General features: G+C 39.3%; 1 protein-coding gene across 1 annotated transcript in view; it reads left to right on the top strand.

Annotated features, from left to right (window-relative positions):
* The window catches only part of LOC126456574 (voltage-dependent T-type calcium channel subunit alpha-1G), a 795,987-nt gene that overhangs the window by 162,994 nt on the left and 613,883 nt on the right, over window positions 1–19,110 (top strand). The window contains exon 4 of the mRNA XM_050092321.1: window positions 1,697–1,868. Coding sequence (XP_049948278.1) covers window positions 1,697–1,868 — 172 coding nt within the window. The remainder of the gene's footprint in view (window positions 1–1,696; window positions 1,869–19,110) is intronic.

The following is a 19,110-nucleotide window of genomic DNA, read 5'->3' as shown; positions in this document are numbered from 1 at the left end:
GTGTTAAGGTGCTTTATTGAGTATGATAAAGTGAATTTTCAAAAAAATACAGAGTATTTACCAATTCTGTGTAAATCTGAACTAATCAAAATGCATTATGTCCACATAAGCTTACATCAAAAGGCTTATTGTCCAATAGAACACAAGAAACGACATTTAGTCCATCACAAAAGTCCTCAGATCTTGAAAGTAAAAAAAATTGTAATAAATACATTTTTATGAACAACTCTGACTGAGTATTTTGTTTAAAGTCCGAAGAAGTAAACAAAATATTTTTTGTGACATGTTTTTCGCCACTTCTGGAAATTTTGCTTTCTGTGACATTATATGTTTTGAAAAGTTACGCCTCATACATGTGGTGAACCAGAACGCCACTGTAAAAACTTTGAGAGGTTATTTTGGTAGAAGGAATCCAAGGTGTCATTCGACTCATTATAGAGTCATTGCGTTTTGTTTCTTGTCCCAAATAGCCTTGTACGTGTACTGCACTGAAAATAGTGCACAAGACTGCAAATAACGACGGTGATCGTCCATTATACCAATATTGTGTTAATCGTTTTCGCAGTTCGTCAACGTTACCCGGAAGCGGAGGAACAGAGATTTTATATTTAATGTAGCCCCATACACAGGAGTCCGTTGGGGTTAAATGAGGTATTCGCGGTGACCAGAATATTGCTCCACCACGCCCAGTCCAAGTCGGCACATTCCTACGGAGATGTGCTACAATTTCACGACAATTAAGTGGTAGCGCACCACCTTACTGGAAAATCAATTCTGTGTCTATATCCTGTTGTAATTGAGGCATTAGATAATGTTCAATTTGTCCACGTACGACATGCCAGTTACAGCTAAACCGTAAACTTTGACGTCTTTCGACACAAAATATTTATCTTAGGCGAGCCCAATACATGTTAGATTACTGCTCATCCTGTATCCGGACATTATGCCGATTCACTTTACCACAGGTATGGAAGTGGCTTCGTAACTGAACGGAATTTTATTAAGAAAATAATTTACAGTCCGTATTTTGTTATACATTTCTATACAAAATTCAGCTCGTTTTCTTTGTCACTTTCTCTTAAAGGTTGCAATAGTTCCAACTCGTAGGATTTGAATGACAGGTGTTTCGGTAATACCTTCCACTCTGTAACATTAGGCATATTCAGTTCTAGGCTGGCACGCCTCACTGATTTACCCAGACTACGAATGTATGACCACCGAGCTTGTTCAAATGCTACATCAGTGACTATTGGCCGACCCTGACCCAGCGTCCTGTGTGGTACACATCAGTTTCGGTGAAACGATTATACAAACTAAAACAACTTGCCTCTGTGGTGGTAGCTTGCGATATTTAGTCCTGAGTTGTCTCTGAACTATAGCAGCGGCTTTGGATTCCTGAAACAACAGATAACTCTGTGCACGCTCTGCACCATTATACGACTCCAGATGATTATTGGATGACTCATTCGCGCACGTCACCTAGCGGGAACGTCAGTAACTGACAGTATTAGACAGGAATAAATGTAGAAGATGTATTGCATTCAGTGCTGTATCAAATATTTCTGTAAGTTATTAACCTTTTTCACGATTATAGATTACTTTTGTTTAACCAATTTATAAACACAGGACCGGTGAGAGAGTTTATTGCCTGTTGCCATGTCACGTGGTAACGGCGCCGGTGTGCTGATGTTGGCAGGCATGCGCATCCTGGTGATGCTGCTGCTGGACACGCTGCCGATGTTGGGGAACGTGCTGCTGCTGTGCTTCTTCGTCTTCTTCATCTTCGGCATCGTGGGCGTGCAGCTGTGGCAGGGCATCCTGCGCCAGCGCTGCTTCCCCAAGACTCCGCCGAACGTCACGCTGCCCAAGTGAGTCCGCCGCCGGCGCCGCCCACCGCCTTGCGCTACGACTAGACACTTCCCCTGCACAGTGGTCACGCGTAAGCGATGTTTCTTGTTATCATTCAGGAACAAGGAGAAGTAAGAAACTGAGATTTAACTTCCCGTCGACGACGAGGTCATCAGAGACGGAGCACAGGCTCGGACTGGCAAAGGCTGGAGAAGGCCATGCTCTCTCCAAACGATTTAGGGAAACTGTTATATACACTTATCAACATCCACGTGATAGTAAAATTTGCTTTATTAGGTGTAGCCAGGACACGACTTAATTTTACCAGATAACCTTCTTTGGAAAATAAAAAGGCTTTTCTCCTACCCAAAAATTTACTAACGCGTGTTTATAAGAAGGGTAGAAGGACGGATCCTCAAAATTACAGACCAATATCCTTAAAATCGGTTTGTTGCAGGATTATTGAACATATTCTCAGTTCGAATACGATGAATTTCCTTGAGACAGAGAAGTTGCTGTCCATGCATCAGGATGGGTTTAGAAAGCATCGCTCTTGCGAAACGCAACTCCCCCTTTTTTCACGTGATATCTTGCGAACCATGGATGAAGGGTATCAGACGGATGCCATATTCCTTGGCTTCCGGAAAGCGTTTGACTCGGTGCTCCACTGCAGACTCCTAACTAAGTTACGAGCAAATGTGATTGGTTCCCAAGTATGTGAGTGGCTCGAAGACTTCTTAAGTAATAGAACCCAGTACGTTGTCCTCGATGGTGTGTGTTCATCGGAGGTGAGGGCATCATCTGGAGTGCCCCAGGGAAGTGTGGTAGGTCCGCTGTTCTTTTCTGTCTACATTAATGATCTTTTGGGTAGGGTGGATAGCAATGTGCGGCTGTTTGCTGATGATGCTGTGGTGTACGGGAAGGTGTCGTCGTTGAGTGACTGTAGGAGGATACAAGATGACTTGGACAGGATTTGTGATTGGTGTAAAGAATGGCAGCTAACTCTAAATATAGATAAATGTAAATTAATGCAGATGAGTAGGAAAAAGAATCCCGTAATGTTTGAATACTCCATTGTTAGTGTAGCGCTTAACACAGTCACGTCGATTAAATATTTGGGCGTAACATTGCAGAGCGATATAAAGTGGGACAAGCAGGTAATGGCAGTTGTGAGGAAGGCGGATAGTCGTCTTCGGTTCATTGGTAGAATTTTGAGAAGATGTGGTTCATCTGTAAAGGAGACCGCATATAAAACACTAATACGACCTATTCTTGAGTACTGTTCGAGCATTTGGGATCCCTATCAGGTCGGATTGAGGGAGGACATAGAAGCAATTCAGCGGCGGGCTGCTAGATTTGTTACTGGTAGGTTTGATCATCACGGAAATGCTTCAGGAACTGGGTGGGAGTCTCTGGAGGAAAGGAGGCGTTCTTTTCGTGAATCGCTACTGAGGAAATTTAGAGAACCAGCATTTGAGGCTGACTGCAGTACAATTTTACTGCCGCCAACTTACATTTCGCGGAAAGACCACAAAGATAAGATAAGAGTGATTAGGGCTCGTACAGAGGCATATAGGCAGTCATTTTTTCCTAGTTATGTTTGGGAGTGGAACAGGGAGAGAAGATGCTAGTTGTGGTACGAGGTGCCCTCCGCCACGCACCGTATGGTGGATTGCGGAGTATGTATGTAGATGTAGAACATACAACCTTAATAAAATTGACTTTTATAACTGAACTGATTTTACGTTCCTTGGTAGTGCTGCCTCGATGCTCTCCAACGGATGCCGAGCAGTTAGACGGGCGCCGCTTCCGGGTCGAAGACTGGCGTATTGAAGACGGGCACCTGGTCGATCAGGCTGCGACGATGTTTCCTCCTGGCGGCGGTCCGCGGCGGGTCGAAATCCGCCTGTTTCCTTTCCTGCCGGCTGTTTAACCCGGCGGCTCTAGTCTTCCTCCGCGGATTCTGTCGTGAGGATTGGCGGCCGTTGGCGATACCCGATTGGCGGATGGTGATGTCGTCGTATTACCATCCGCGTCGGAAAAAGGGGTTGCGCGCGTGTGTTTCCGCGGCTGCTTCCATGTTTGGCGGGAAACGCCTCTAGTGCCGGCTGGCGGAACGCGTCGGAACTACGTTGCAGTTACGGCTTATTCTGCAGCGGTAGCCGCCCGTTGCATTTGCGTGGCTGTGCGCTCCATGGCAAAAACCACGGAAATCCTAAATCTGGATGAACGTACAAAGATTTGAAGCGTCACTGCGCCACTACCTTGCTCTGCAGTCGATCTCGATGCTTGAAAACACAAGTTGCTTTGGTACAAAGGACTCATTCGTAGTACGCCAGCTGCACCAAATACGATAACACCACTTTAATAGTTTTATCAGAAATATTCGATAGCACTCATTTTTGTACTTCTCCAGTCATGCTATTCCCGTTGCGAAACGCTTATAAAACCAGAACAAACAGAAAACTAATACAAAGAATTGACTGATAGCAATAAAACAAAGAGACTCGAGCTCTTCAGATTGTACTTCCCCTGTGGCTGTAAAACTCATAGCTATCCCACCGAACATTATCTAGTTTTCCCCTTGTCCAAGCTTCACTTGCATCTCTCTTCTATAAATTGTGCAACAAAATGTAGCGATCAAACTTTCGGGACATGTTCCTCGCACTTGTATGGATAAAGTAGAGTATCTTATTAGAGTCTTCAGTTCAGTTCTGGTGCTTACAGACAAATAACAATGAATAAATAATGGGCCTTTTTCTTGCAAGTACACAATTGTTATTTTTTTTATCACCCAAAGATGTTTCACCATAGTTGTGGCATTCTCAGTGGGTCTTTTATTTTATTTTCCTAAAACTCATACATACAGACTACATTTAGGTTATGGAATATGATACTTCAGATTTTGTTCTTATTTAAATTATATATGCGCTTTATCATTTATTTTACATTGTATGAGAGCTATTCGGAAAGTGAGGAAGAATCGGTCGCGAAATGGAAACCACTGTGAAAATCCGAAGAGACATTTCACAGAGGTTTTGATCAGTGTCTCTAGTACGGCCGTCGATCGCATTAAACAGCTCTTTTCAGTTGTGAGCGAGTAAAGCTTCCTAGAACAACAATATCTCCCGCCAAGTAGGAGGGCCCGCTGAGAGGCTTCGCCTTAATGAATGCAGCCCACCTATCACAACTGCCAAGCACTTCCTTCTTCATGGAAATTCTCAGCCGCACTCTGCAGGGGTAGTGAAGATGCTCCTGCAGCCTTCTCGATGGGAAGTGTTCGATCACTCACAACACAGCCCTAACTGGCTCGTCGTGAAACATGAAACGCTAGATACGAAGACAACACTTGGGCGCAAGGCTACGCGCTATAGACCAGCGTAGAGAATTATCGGAAAGCACAGGCGGCTGCTTTCTATGACGATGGTGTTGGAAATTTGGTATAACACTCCGACAAATGTCTAATTCGGAGTTGCGACTATGCAGATAAGTGCCTGGAAGGTGTAGCTAAATGCGGAAAGAAAACAGTTTTGATTTTCACTGTAGTTTCCTTTTCGCGACCGATCGTTCCTTACTTTCCGAACAACCCTCGTATATATCCTGTGACTGCCAACCAAAGTCAGTCATAGGTCTAAATTAGCACACCATATCATCTAAAAACATGAGGGTTGTTGGAAAAGCTTCTGCACTGAATTTTTGTTTATTATCCAATCTTTAAAATGTATGTTCTGGGAACATTCGTAGCATATGCCCGTTTTTGGCCTTACCATTGTAGTGTTTGGCTAGTTCTGAACTGTGACAAGTTTGTATTAATGTAACACACGTGCTCTTGTATAGCTGAGCTGAACCTGTGAACATCGGTAAAAGTTCTGTGAAGCTTAGTTATGGTGAACTATTTCCTGTCGTTTGTTATTCATACGCTATATCTCGTATTCTAACAGTGTTTACTTACGTTTTCTTTTGCCTGTTTGTGAATACTGCGTGTTGCTATGTTCCTGTGGCGTGGACACACGTTTCACTGCACAAATTTACGTATACGGTGCTCTTGCTGATGCTATGGCAAATAGTTCGCAGGAGCTAAGCTTCACAATACTTTTTCCGATGTCCGCTGGTTGAGCTCAACTACAGAATAACACGTTTAGCACATAAAAACGAACTTGTCACAGCTCAGAACTAGGCAAATACGTACTACAAAAGGTAAGAATGATAAAACACAACACTCAACAAAGCACAACGGTAAAGCCAAAAACAGGCATATGCTATGAATTTTACCAGAGCACAGATTTCAAAGCTTGCGTAATAAACCAAAATTCAATCCAGACTATTTTCCAACATCCCCCATCTTTGCAGAAGAAATGTTGTGCTAATTTAGACCTGTGACTGATTTTGGTTGGCAGCTACAGGACACACACAATGTAAAATAAAAGGTAAAGTGCATATACAATCGAAATAACAACAAAATCTGATGTTTCACATTCCCCAAGCTAACCATAATTTTTATGTATGTATTTCAGGAAAATAAAATTAGAAAAAACCGCTCAGGATCCCACAACTTTGGCGAGATATTTTTGGATGATAAAACAAAACAATAATTTGTGTACTAGTAAAAAAGTGAACCCATCCTTAATTCATTACCATAAAATGAAATATATGCTCATCGGTACGTAAATGCTTTATTTCCATCCTACACTCTTAATAATACATCAGTCATAGTCAAGAGTCAGAAAATGAACGTACCAGCATACCACATAACGCTTTCTTACATGAACTGTACAAAATTCCCACTGCTACTGCTACCATAAACGCTTGAATCAACCCACAGTCACACTTAATCTCTGGTGTGCTGACGACTCCCTGGAGTACGTAATCTCTACCGTTTCGCAGTCCGAACAAGAACTTCCAAACGCCTCCACAAATTACTGGCTCAGGCGTGGAGAAAGCGAAGACGAAAAATTCCGGCTACCCTTTCCTAACCACCTGGCGCTGAATCTGCCACTTAGAGACTCATGGTATTTACAATTAACTTAAACCGATATAACATAGAAGGAACTTGAAACGTTTATGTGCTACGTACGCTCCCTTCCTATGTGCCTCCCATGATTAAAATACTATGAAGGGCTGCAGGAAAAAGTGGAAATTTCCAGATCCACGTACATGCAATACATATTTTCTTTAAATGTGTGAATAATAAGCCCTGAAAAGTTGGCCGTTCTCTTCTGTTACGCCTTAATACAGCATGCACCTTTAACAAGGAATTCGTAATATCACTTGCCACATGCCGAATTTTGCTGCAAAAGTCCGATATACGAATTTCAAAATTATAACCTCGTAAATCAACACATCAGCTGCTATTCCGTACAGTGCTTTATTGGTTACATGCTTAGAACATTATCAGGTGATACCTGTCCATATACTGGCTGATAACGTTTAAAGTGACATACTCTGAAAAGGGAGTTCTCTTATATACAGTCATTATCAGGTACGTTTCAGTTAGCTTATCCTACCGGTATTACCTATTCACCATCAACAGATACCTTTTAATTAACGGACATTCTCTTTTGTATAGACCTCCCAAGTAATGCATCTCTTTCAAAGACTCTTGGGAATATTACCTGCAATTCTGTCTCTCGCTCTCTCTCATTTTTTACGTCTCCGTTATTAGCAATAAAGAACTCTACAGAACAGCAGTTGCGGTGTTTATTTACGAATTTGGGTTAGCATGTAGTAAAACAGTTACGCTCAAAGGCCATAAAATTCCTTAATTTATAGATCAGCGATGCCCGTCTTTCGTGGCAGAAAACTCGTAGCTTTACTTCCCAGGGGGAGCTATTGCACAGGAACGTTATATCTCCAGAGTGAACCACAACAGCTACACATTCGGCTTCCATCACTTATTTCTAAATGAAAGAAATTACTTTTTTTAAGTTCCACCTAGTTACGTAGTCATCTGAAAATAAATTTGGTTTAAAATTTCCTGCTGCTGATTCACGTGTTCTCGAATGTGACAGCACAACTGCCGTGTTTGTAATATGTTACCTGCCTTAAACTTTATGACCCCTCTGCCGCAGCAAAAAGAATGAAAACATTATGTTTTAGGGTTGTAAGTAGATGAAAAAGAACTTTTTTTTCAATCAAGGTTCTCGCTGGCTCCACCAAATTAGTTGGAGAAGGCCATGCCGTTCATTGTTATGCAAAATTAATAATTATGTCTTAACATGCTTTGTGGCATCCAGTAGTTTACGAATAAACATCAAAATCAGTTCTAAAGGAGTCTCGAGTAAAAAATGAACTGCATTGCACAGAGCAAAAACCAATTTCAAATAATTTATGACCCACGTAAATTGAACTCTAACCTCCACCATGTTACTAACGTCCGACTGCAGCATCCTGTAATGTATCACCGATCGAACACTGTTTCTTCAAGCCTGTTTGTACTCCCAGCAATAACTGAAATAACAATATTATAGACTGCTTCAGTTCGCCTTCAAGTGAAACAGAGCTTCTATTCAGGAGATTTTTCATTTAAATTCAGTGAACAAAAGACTGATTAAGTACAATATCAGACTTGATTTGTAGATTATAGATGCAAGTGTACACATTTTGCGTGGTTATGTGCAGTGAAGGTTCCAGTAATCACTTTATTACCATTTACTGAACTACTCTATGTTCCACAGACACAGTGAAACTGTGTGAACTAAAATAAATTACCTAGCCTTTTCCAGTCAGCGAGAGAGAGAGAGAGGCAGATAGACACACAGAGAAATTTTGCGAAAAGCCACAAATCGGTCGACTAAGAGAGTGCCTGAAATATGCATCGAACTGGATGCCATGCATCGTGCTCATCACGTTTTAACAAAAGACGTCGCTTTAGAATTTGATGAAGCTCGTGGGTACAAAACACGCTGAATTTGTTCCTTCCTCCAATTGATTCTGCTCTAATAAACACGCTAACAATGTCCACATTACGAATTATCAATGTTTGTTTGCGTGTAGTACGGTCGAAAAATAAGAGACAGATAACGTGTGGAGCATTGGTGAGAAGATTCATGTTGTTTTTGCCGTTCGCATTATTTTTTCAGTTGTTAATATGACAGTCTATGCAAAAATGGACTAGTAAACTGAGTAATGTTATTAACCACTAAAATTCATCTATCAGGTAAATAAATTTTATTAAAATACTGCGTTGTAAGATATCCAGTAGTGGACATCTTTTGCATATTGCAGTTATTCCAGACTGTTACCTAAAACAATATTCAGAAACATCGCTTGCGTTGATCACATAATAAGACAAAAAATATTAGTGCACTTAGCTTGATTTACTTGATTTATTGTTTCCTGCTATCTGCTTGACTTCAAGCCTTTGTCAGTGTTTTTGCTGAAATGTTGCTTCTGCTTCTATGCTTTAAATGTTCTACCTACTCATTTCACTAAGTTTCAATATCGGATCATCTCTCAAGTATTAATCTGTGCAATATATATGTAATAGGTAGTTCTTACATACACAATAATAAATATACACTCATGCCATATCACACGCTTTTAAATAAATCAGTACGTTTTGTCTGAAGCATAACATCGGCAGAAAAAGTAATTTTTAATATTGTGCAGATTTACGTTACATTTATAAGCAGCTATTAGTTTCTCATCAAAATGCAACTTCAAACTATGTGTGTTTAAAATTGGCTTTGTTTCCTTAAACTAACATTGATTTCAGGAATGAAAATTGAATTTTCCAATGTTGTTACTATCTACGAAATCTTCCATTCATTTTGTCAAGTGCAGAGTGTGTTTTATTTGTTAACCTGAAATTAGCTGTCACATGTTTCTTAAATCCACAAAAATAATGAAGGATAATTATAATAGTTAATAAGTAATTCACAAATTTTATAATACTAAATGTTGTATAAATAATAGAAATGTATTTAATCGATACAAATATAAACCTTTAGCTACTGAAAAATTAACATGATTATAGTAATGGTAAATATAAATATTCTCATCAAATGAGATCAGAAGTTAAAGCCACAGGATCATGTGGTAATTCAGTTAAATACTATAATTTATTAACGATATTAAAACTTAACTGCATAAGTGCTAAATGACAAATTACGTATCGCTAGACAGACATCAATAATCTATCATAGCACACTACATTGTAAATACCATATAAAAATGATTATAGACATAAAGCCATGATAAGGTATGTACCATAAATCATACATTTTGCAGTGATTGCACAAATGGTTTCCCTTAATATTTCATTAACCAATTCGCATGTAAAATATTTATAATTGAAGTTTCCCTCATAACCCAACTGTTTCCTGTTAATGAAAATACTCTATTTAGCTACTATCATGACCAAACACAAACCAATTTTAAAGCATGTCCGTGTGACCTCCAAGCGCAATGTCACCCAGCATGGATGTAATTTGTACAGTGTACAGTAACTAATTTTTGTCGTGAAACGTAACTTTCTAAACGCTATTTGATACAGTCCTCAGTTACAAATCAGTGGTTGTGGCAATGACCAAAAAATAGTATTATATTTAAACAACATCCTGATCATATCACAAATATAATATATCCTTAACAAGGAAGCCGAACAAGCAGATAAGCTGCCACATTCTTTTGAGTTTATTTGTTGATTTAGTTGATTTGCAGGTGACCACTGACAGCTCTTCCTCTTTCAGAAACGCTAACGTATTACTTACTATTCCTAGCTTCCGCACCAAGAGCCATGGTACAGGGATCATTATCACTTCATGTCTTTAATAAATTTCTAAAACAACTATCGATGATACGCTTGCAATAGTATAACTATTACTTGCGAAGTAAAAATATGATGAGGCCAAATGCGATAAATTGGATCTCAACGGTCGAGTTATTCCATACATGTATATACTTTTCTGTTCATACCCTAGCAAATTTCTACGAACCTGAGCAGGACGGAGAGTAGGGATGGTCAACCAGACAAGTGCAAAGAAAGAAGAATACGAATGGAAAGTAAGTGTGATAGACCGAATAAAACGTTTTCACGCATATTTGTGGAAATTTATGACAAGGCATCCAGTCATGTGCCACACAAGTACTCTTCAAATACCTTAAAAAGCTCCAATTGTCTCTCGAGAAAAGCAATTTGTGTTTATTACTGGCGATCGTCGAAGTATTCTGTCTGTCTGAGAAATGCCACAGGCAGTAGAAGACATGGAATCTATCGGTTCGACAACATTAGTTTGGATTGCCACAGTAATTGCTACGTGGAAGCCTGAGTACCTTCACACGCTTTAGAGTCATATGTTACTTATAGCTGATGCAGCAATAAGACGAAACACACAGCAATAATGGACACACTTGCGTAAAACGTTTGACATAAGCCTTGTAAAGCAATCTGAATTTTTTTCCACACGATGCGAAACACTTTCAGAAATGTTAACTTCTGGGCTGAATATGAGTTCTGAAGTACGGAATCAGAAAGGAACTGTGACAAAGCCATCTTATTAGTGTCGTTCAATCAGCGTTTCTCCCCTTTTATTCGAAACTTTAGCGTTACTCAAATAAAATACAGAAATTAATATTTCACTAGAAGGTACGAAAAGTGTAGAAATCCAACAATTTCACAACCTTAAAATTTATTATTCTTGATGAAAAGATTTCAATACATTTACAACAACATAAGCGAATTTTTAAAAAAAACATGGAACATACTGGATCAAATCAGCGCAAAATAATAAGTGGTGTGTCTAGAAAATATCCATGGAATGTTTGACAGCACTTACTCAGGTCATCCTCTATACATCAAGTAGTACAAAAAATCAATTCACATCCTAATCATTTTTCGAATTAAATCCGTAATTGAATTTTCTTAAAATAATCTTAATGAATTCGATTTAAAGCAGGTAAATTAAATACACCAATTAATTCATTTTAATTAGTAATATTCTTAAAATAAAACCTTTCAAATTTTTGTTTCTTTGATAAAATATTATATCATAACAAGGTAAATCATTTCTTTCTGATTAATACAAAGACACTTCCAAAATTATCCTATAAAATGCGCTTCAAAAATGGTAGAGTGGATTTACATGTGAATATTGCTTATCTGCACTGAAATTTCAAATGTTTCAGATGGCTCTACGCAGAGACACCCAATCATAAGTAAGCTGCAAGTTAAAGCTCTCATTCCTCCACTCCAAATAATATTTGTATATTCAGCCTAGCTAATAGTTTTGTCTTGGAAAGAAGATCACAATATTTTACTGACATAGATTTTTCTTCCTTTTAATTTTGATTTTGATAAACAATAAATGTTAGATTTACGCCTGCCTACTATATTTTTCTCTTTTTTTGGTCCCGACTTGTGATTGGTTGGCATGTCTGGTACACACATTGATTTCAGTGTAGCGTTCTCTGACGAGATGCGCATGCATAATCGATTTTTCAGCTTGTCTGTGGTTGCCGGACCCGAATTTGTGAAAGAGTTCTGCTGCCGCCCCGCACACGAGCCTCTGGGACGTGACGTGTGCACCTCCCCCAACCCCCTAGCACCCTCTTCAAGGAACTCGAGCCGGCAGCCGCCACCCTCTGCCCCACAACCTAACATCCCATGCATCCACCCCACCCCACCCACCTTCACTCTCGTTTCGTCTGTTGCAGGGAGCTCGACGAAGAGTTCACGATCCATACCAGAGCTACTCTGTAAGCAGAAAATTAAATGAAAACACCCCTCCACGGTCATGTTCTGTTTATCTTATAAAATAACGTATGCCGTTGACGGAAAGCAGTCCTACATTTCCTGTGTTTTGTAAAAATGTTTGCCTTTAGGGCTTAGTTTTGTATTGTATGTGTGTGTCTCTCCGTGCATATTCTCTCCCTTGGTGTCGAGTTGCAGAATAATAGTTTTTCCTTCCAGGCCAGGGTAACATCATTGTCTCCTGGTTTGGCCTTTTCTCTGAAACACAGTAATTCGAAAGATGCTAGAAGAGCAATATCATAAATGTGATGTTGTTATGCAGCGTTCTGGAAACTGCTTGTTTCGTTAAAATATCTTGCGGAACAGTGATTCGTTCCAAATTTCTTACAGTCACAGTTCAGGCCACTGCGTTACCTTAGATAACCCTGAAGAATTGTTATTGCAACTCGGATCAAGCTTGAGAGGAACTTTGCTATGTTTGCATTTATGTGTCAACGTGTTGCCTTGTCTGTCAGTGATAGGACAGTACGTTCATGTTTAAAACGTGCGTCGCATTTTCCTGATGTTTGCATTGTGCCATGGACTGTATACCTCATCACAGCGACCCACAGGTGCTCGAAATGACTCCTTTGGCTTTTATAGCGAAATGAAATATCGTTGCTATTACTTGACAATGTTTGAGACAAGAGAAGTATTCCACCCCTTTACAAGGGTATCCCATTGAATGATATTGTTTATGCTCATTCAGTGATTATATCTTTTGATATTAACACAGATACACATAACAATGACTTCCAATTTTTGCACAGAAGTTCACGCCCTCGAGTTCTATTTACGCTGTAAAAATATCTATGATCTGTTTTCAAATGATTGCGATACTTACGGACGACGAATATACTGTAATGGTAAAAGAGAAGAAAAACATTGTTGTTTGACATGTCATAGAAGGATTCTGAAGGCAGCATGGGCAGATCGAGTAATGAGGAGGTACTAAATCGAACTGTGAAAAATAGAAATTCATGGCACAACTTGCCTAAAAGAAGGGCTCGGTTGGCAGGACATATGTTGAGGCATCAGGGAATCGTGGGTTTGCTGACGCATGGAAGTGTGGAGGTTAAAAATTGTAGATGGAGTCCAAGGAATGAATACAGTAAGCAAGTTCAAACGGATGTACGGTACAATAGTTATTCGGAAATACAGAGGGCATAGGATAGACTATCGCGGAAATCTGTGTCTAAACAGTCTTCGTACTGAAGGCCACACACCAGGAGTGACTTCAGTAAACCACGATGCATCTTAGGTCATAGTGAAATGCCGGGAGCTTATTTGCATTGGAAGATAGAAGAACAAATAGATTCAATATATACTTGCTTTTGATGATGAAAAGGACCGGAAAAGACGTCTATAAGTAATGAATAAAGCCACGATGCTAAGAGAGATATATGCCACAACAACAGTTCAGGAAAAAGATAGCAATGTATGCGTTTATCATCAAATTTATTTCAAAAACCTTCACTTGTTTTATGCTTACAAAGAAATATGTGTGCGCACATATGGAAGCGAGCATCTACAGAGTGTTTCAAGGTGTTGCCGTAAAATGTCTAAGGGTGATGGATCACGTCATAGGAAACTACGTTCGGCGCTTCCTGGCGACGCCAGACATCTTCTTCTGAATTCGCTGGCAATGGGTCGACGAGATTATACCTAGCTATAGGGGTCTACTAACTAGATGAGCTGCATCTGCATGCTGCCTATCCCCATTGAATTGACAGAGTGATTTTCAAAAATAAAACCTTAAGAATGATTGTCTAAGAAGAGAAAGATATTTTGCGATCTTCGCTATCGCCTTTCAAATGGAGCAGATGGCTGGCTTATAGGCAGCACACAGTGCGTTTAAACGCTGCAGAGTGCCTATGCCTTGCTGCCTCTCAGGGGAATAACTAGTGTTGCACTCTATCAACATTACGATTCGATAGTTTTGGTACACTACATAAATGACGTAGGAAATGGTAGGTTTACCTTTAGTATTGGTAGCATTGGTGGGGGAAAAAAACATAAATGAATATGTTAGAGAGAAACTGGGAGCCAATAATTTCACTTTTTTTCTTTGTTTAGCGCATAATTAGAATCACACATAATTCAGTGTTAGTCCATTGCGTATCTGATGCCCTTACAGAATGTAAACAGCATTTCATAAGTAATACAAATTAGTTGGTCGCATAACTTTTGACCTTTTATGTAATCAAAGCAATTACATTCATACAAGTAGAGATTACGTGCACAAATACAAAAAAAATCTATATAATAAAAGTTTTATACTCAGTACAACGTTCTCCATTATGATCAAAGGCAAGAGCTTCCTGTTATTATTGATAAACGCGAAACTTGTTTATGAATAACAGAAACATGTTTTATAACAGTTTAACGAAGTATTGAAATAATGTTTTATATATAGTTTTGTTTTGCATTTTTCTTTATTTTGCCTTTTTATTGAGGAAATCACGATTTCTAACGCCATATGATAAATATGTAGTGTTTCCTTTATTTTTACTGCAATACCCCTCAGTTTCACGTTACAAATTACCAGTTTTCGTATAAAACCTGAATTAAATATTGACAAGTTCAATTTTGCTGTAAATACTATTTATTTTTAAAAGCAGACAGGAGGATATCTGTGTGGTACAAAAATGTTCCGTAGGTTACAGCTCTTTGTATATCTTCACTCAGTTTTTAGACAGTTTACCGTTTCGGTTTTTAGCGAAATCTAGTAAGACACTGATTGGATATGTAAATAAAGCTATCATTAAGAGGTAACGCCCGACTGGTATGCGACACACCTAACGCAAATTTAACGTGGGTACGACCTTAACTCACCACAGATATTAGGAAAATTCAGTAGTCGACGGCTACTTAGCCTACGGTAGCCTATAGTAGTTTTACAACTATAGACATAACCAATAATAAATGACGCCTTTCGTCACTGGGAACCGTCAGTGCACATTTCGTCTCTAGCAAAAGTTGTTCCGCATAACGTGATCTGTCTCTCTGAGACGTTTGATTTGCAGATGTTGAAACGCCCTGTATATAGTTGCTTCCACGTATATTTATGCGTATCTCTTCTAAGCAAACACTTGTAACGTTTGTTAAAATAAATTTCAAAAATGTGTGTCTTTCATAACGCTTTGTTTTAGTGAGAAACTAGACACAGGCTATATGGTGGCATGTCTACTGCAGGTGCGATCACTGAACGGGAGCAACACGGTGAAACTTAAGTGCTAAACATGAATGCTTAGGGTTCGAAACTGGTACCTGCAAAACTCTCACTTCTTCGTCGATATTGAGGTCATTATATTACTGATTATTAATAAAAGATCATCATCAAAAGATCAGAGAGCATTACAGAAGGTTTACTCACACCACAGGCGATCAAAATATAGGTAGGGAAATAGCATCGGACTTGCTGAAGCAAGTATTAATGCCATCTTCTGGAAATCCAGAGAAAATCAAGATGGCTGGAGGGGCTGACCAGTTTTGAAGCATAAACCGTGCACCCCGAGGTCTCAAGTAAACGTCATCAGCTTGAAAAGTGGGTTGGTGTTCCTCTTTGTGCCTTGCTGGGAGTGTTGATTGTGACTTTATTCTGTGTCGGTGTTGTTGTGGTCTTCAGTTCTGAGACTGGTTTGATGCAGCTCTCCATGCTACTCTATCCTGTGCAAGCTTCTTCATCTCCCAGTATCTACTGCAACCTACATCCTTCTAAATCTGCTTAGTGTATTCATCTCTTGGTCTTCCTCTACGATTTTTACCCTCCACGCTGCCCTCCAATACTAAACTGGTGATCCCTTATCTAATCTTCAGCATTCTTCTGTAGCACCACATTTCGAAAGCTTCTATTCTCTTCTTGTCCAAACTATTTATCGTCCATGTTTCACTTCCATACATGGCTACACTTCACACAAATACTTTCAGTAACGACTTCCTGACACTTAAACCTATACTCGATGTTAAAAAATTTCTCTTCTTCAGAAATGCTTTCCTTGCCATTGCCAGTCTACATTTTATATCCTGTCTACTTCGACCATCATCAGTTATTTTGCTCCCCAAATAGCAAAACTCCTTTACTAGTTTAAGTGTCTCATTTCCTAATCTAATTCCCTCAGCATCACCCGATTTAATTCGACTGCATTCCATTATCCTCGTTTTGCTTTTGTTGATGTTCATCTTATATCCTCCTTTCAAGACAGTATCCATTCCGTTCAACTGCTCTTCCAAGTCCTTTGCTGTCTCTGACAGAATTACAATGTCATCGGCGGACCTCAAAGTTTTTATTTCTTCTCCATGGATTTTAATACCTACTCCAAATTTTTCTTTTGTTTCCTTCACTGCTTGCTCAATATAGAGATTCACCTGACCAGAAGTCTTGTTCATCCTGCCACCGAACTTCACTAATTCCCACTATATCTAACTTTAACCTATCCATTTCCCTTTTTAAATTTTCTAACCTACCTGCCCGATTAAGGGATCTGACATTCCACGCTCCGATCCGTAGAACGCCAGTTTTCTTTCTCTGTGTCGGTGTATCAGCAACAAAAATGATCACTAATAATGAGAATTTCTGGGCAGTACATACCTCTAGGAACCGAGATTATTAGTACATATAAAAGTACACGAAATAACTACAGATTTTGGAACTAGGATTACATTGGGGAAGATCATAAAGTAAGAGTACTATATAAAACATCTTTGTAAGTGGTGTTCCACAACTGTAACAAGTTTAATGAACGACGTATTTCTGGAGCTACAATATCAGCTGCTATAAAAATTTTACTGAAATGTGCAACTAGTTTCGGTCTGTACGACCTACCTTCTGGCTATGAAAATAAGATCGTTTTAGTATCTCGCTTTCTAATGTATTATACATAGTTACCTCAAATTTTTCTTAAAGAGGCATAGGCAAAAAGCGCAAAAAATTTTCGGTCAAAGACCAAATAACTAGTCGAGAGCGGGTCTGTGCAAAGCATTTTAACCGATAATTTGCTGTGAGACGAGTGAGTGCCAAATTTGTTACCCGACTTTCATGTGATGAACAGAACGAAAATCGTGAGTCATATCGCGTGGAACTGAAGGATCATCTTCATTACGATCCATACTTCACGTCGAAAATTGTAACTCGAGATGAAAACAAGTATGACTCCGAGACGAATCGAAAATCAAGGAGTCTCCTCGTCCTAAAAAGGCATGTCAGTCAAAATCGACTGTCAAAGTCATGCTCGCTGTTTTTTCCGCTATTGAGGGCATAGCGCAATCAGAGTTCGTTCCAAGGGGAACATCTGCAAACGCCGAATTGTACATCGGCATACTACAACGTTCGCGAATGGATGAACGGAGAAATAGGCCGGAAAGATTGGCCAATGGCTTCCTTCTTCATCACGAAAACGCGCCGTGCCACACTTCGCTTTTGTTCGCGAGTTTTTGGACGGAAAAAGTGATCCAGCCTGTCCACATCCTTCTTACTCACCAGATTTAGCACCATGCGGCTTCTTGGTCTTCCAAAAAATTGTGCTTCAAAGAAAATGTTTTGGCACCATTTCTGATTGGAGGGCCACGTCAGAGCAGCTGAACGCCGTTCTAGAAGTATGCATCCAGTCATGGATACAACTTGGAATAAGTGCATTGCTGGCCTGGGACAGTACTTATAAGGAGGTTAAATCAAATTCCATGTAAACGTAAATAAAATTTTCAAAAAAAAATCATTTCAGATTTTTGTCTATTAAAACTTTATTTATTGCGATTGCAATTTAGACATGTTACTCATTTTCAAGCATTCTGAAAACGGTTAGTCGTCAAATATAATACACGTAGTTATGAAACTGACAAACACTGAGAGTGAAAATTTTGAAGCTACTTACGTGTGATGTTGTAATACACTCAATAATATACAGCTGATCCGTCTACTGTATACATGATAGAGCTGGTGAAATAATTACATGAACTTGAACTTTAAATTTCATGTCGTAGGCGTGGATCATAAAAGCGGCAAAGACGTAAACACACAAAGAGTGTGAGCTATGGGGTCCAACGATGCTAATATATGGAGTGGGCACGGTGTGCTTTGGGAAATACGTGCGTAGAAAAGTGACGGAAATACATGTGAAATAAAAAGGGAATCTACAAAAGATACTGAGAATATATTTACAAAAATAGGTAAAGATGAAATGAGTATTAGGTCAAAATAAACCAATATCCAAAAATACAAATATAGAGAAGGGTCTAAAATCTCAGATACAGATGAAAACATACGTACAACAGTTGCAATAAACACATGAACGTTGGAGAGGTGTGAAGTAGTATTAAGCATAGCGCCGCCTACATTTGCTAGGATTAACTAGGTTATAAGACGTACTTCGAGCAGACCAAGAATTTGGCGTTTGTAAGGTCAGTCTGTTCATTCAAAATGCATTCTGGCTGTTCACGAAATGACCTACCGATGTCTTCCAAATAACTAAGCTGTCTTCCTTTTCCTGAAAATGACAACCTGTCGCAATTGCAATCACAATAAATAATGTTTTAAC

This window comes from Schistocerca serialis, chromosome 2 (genome assembly GCF_023864345.2).
Source record: "Schistocerca serialis cubense isolate TAMUIC-IGC-003099 chromosome 2, iqSchSeri2.2, whole genome shotgun sequence".
NCBI lineage: Eukaryota > Metazoa > Arthropoda > Insecta > Orthoptera > Acrididae > Schistocerca > Schistocerca serialis.
The sequence above is the reverse complement of the archived record's forward strand: the minus strand, read 5'-3'. Positions and strand labels throughout refer to the sequence as shown.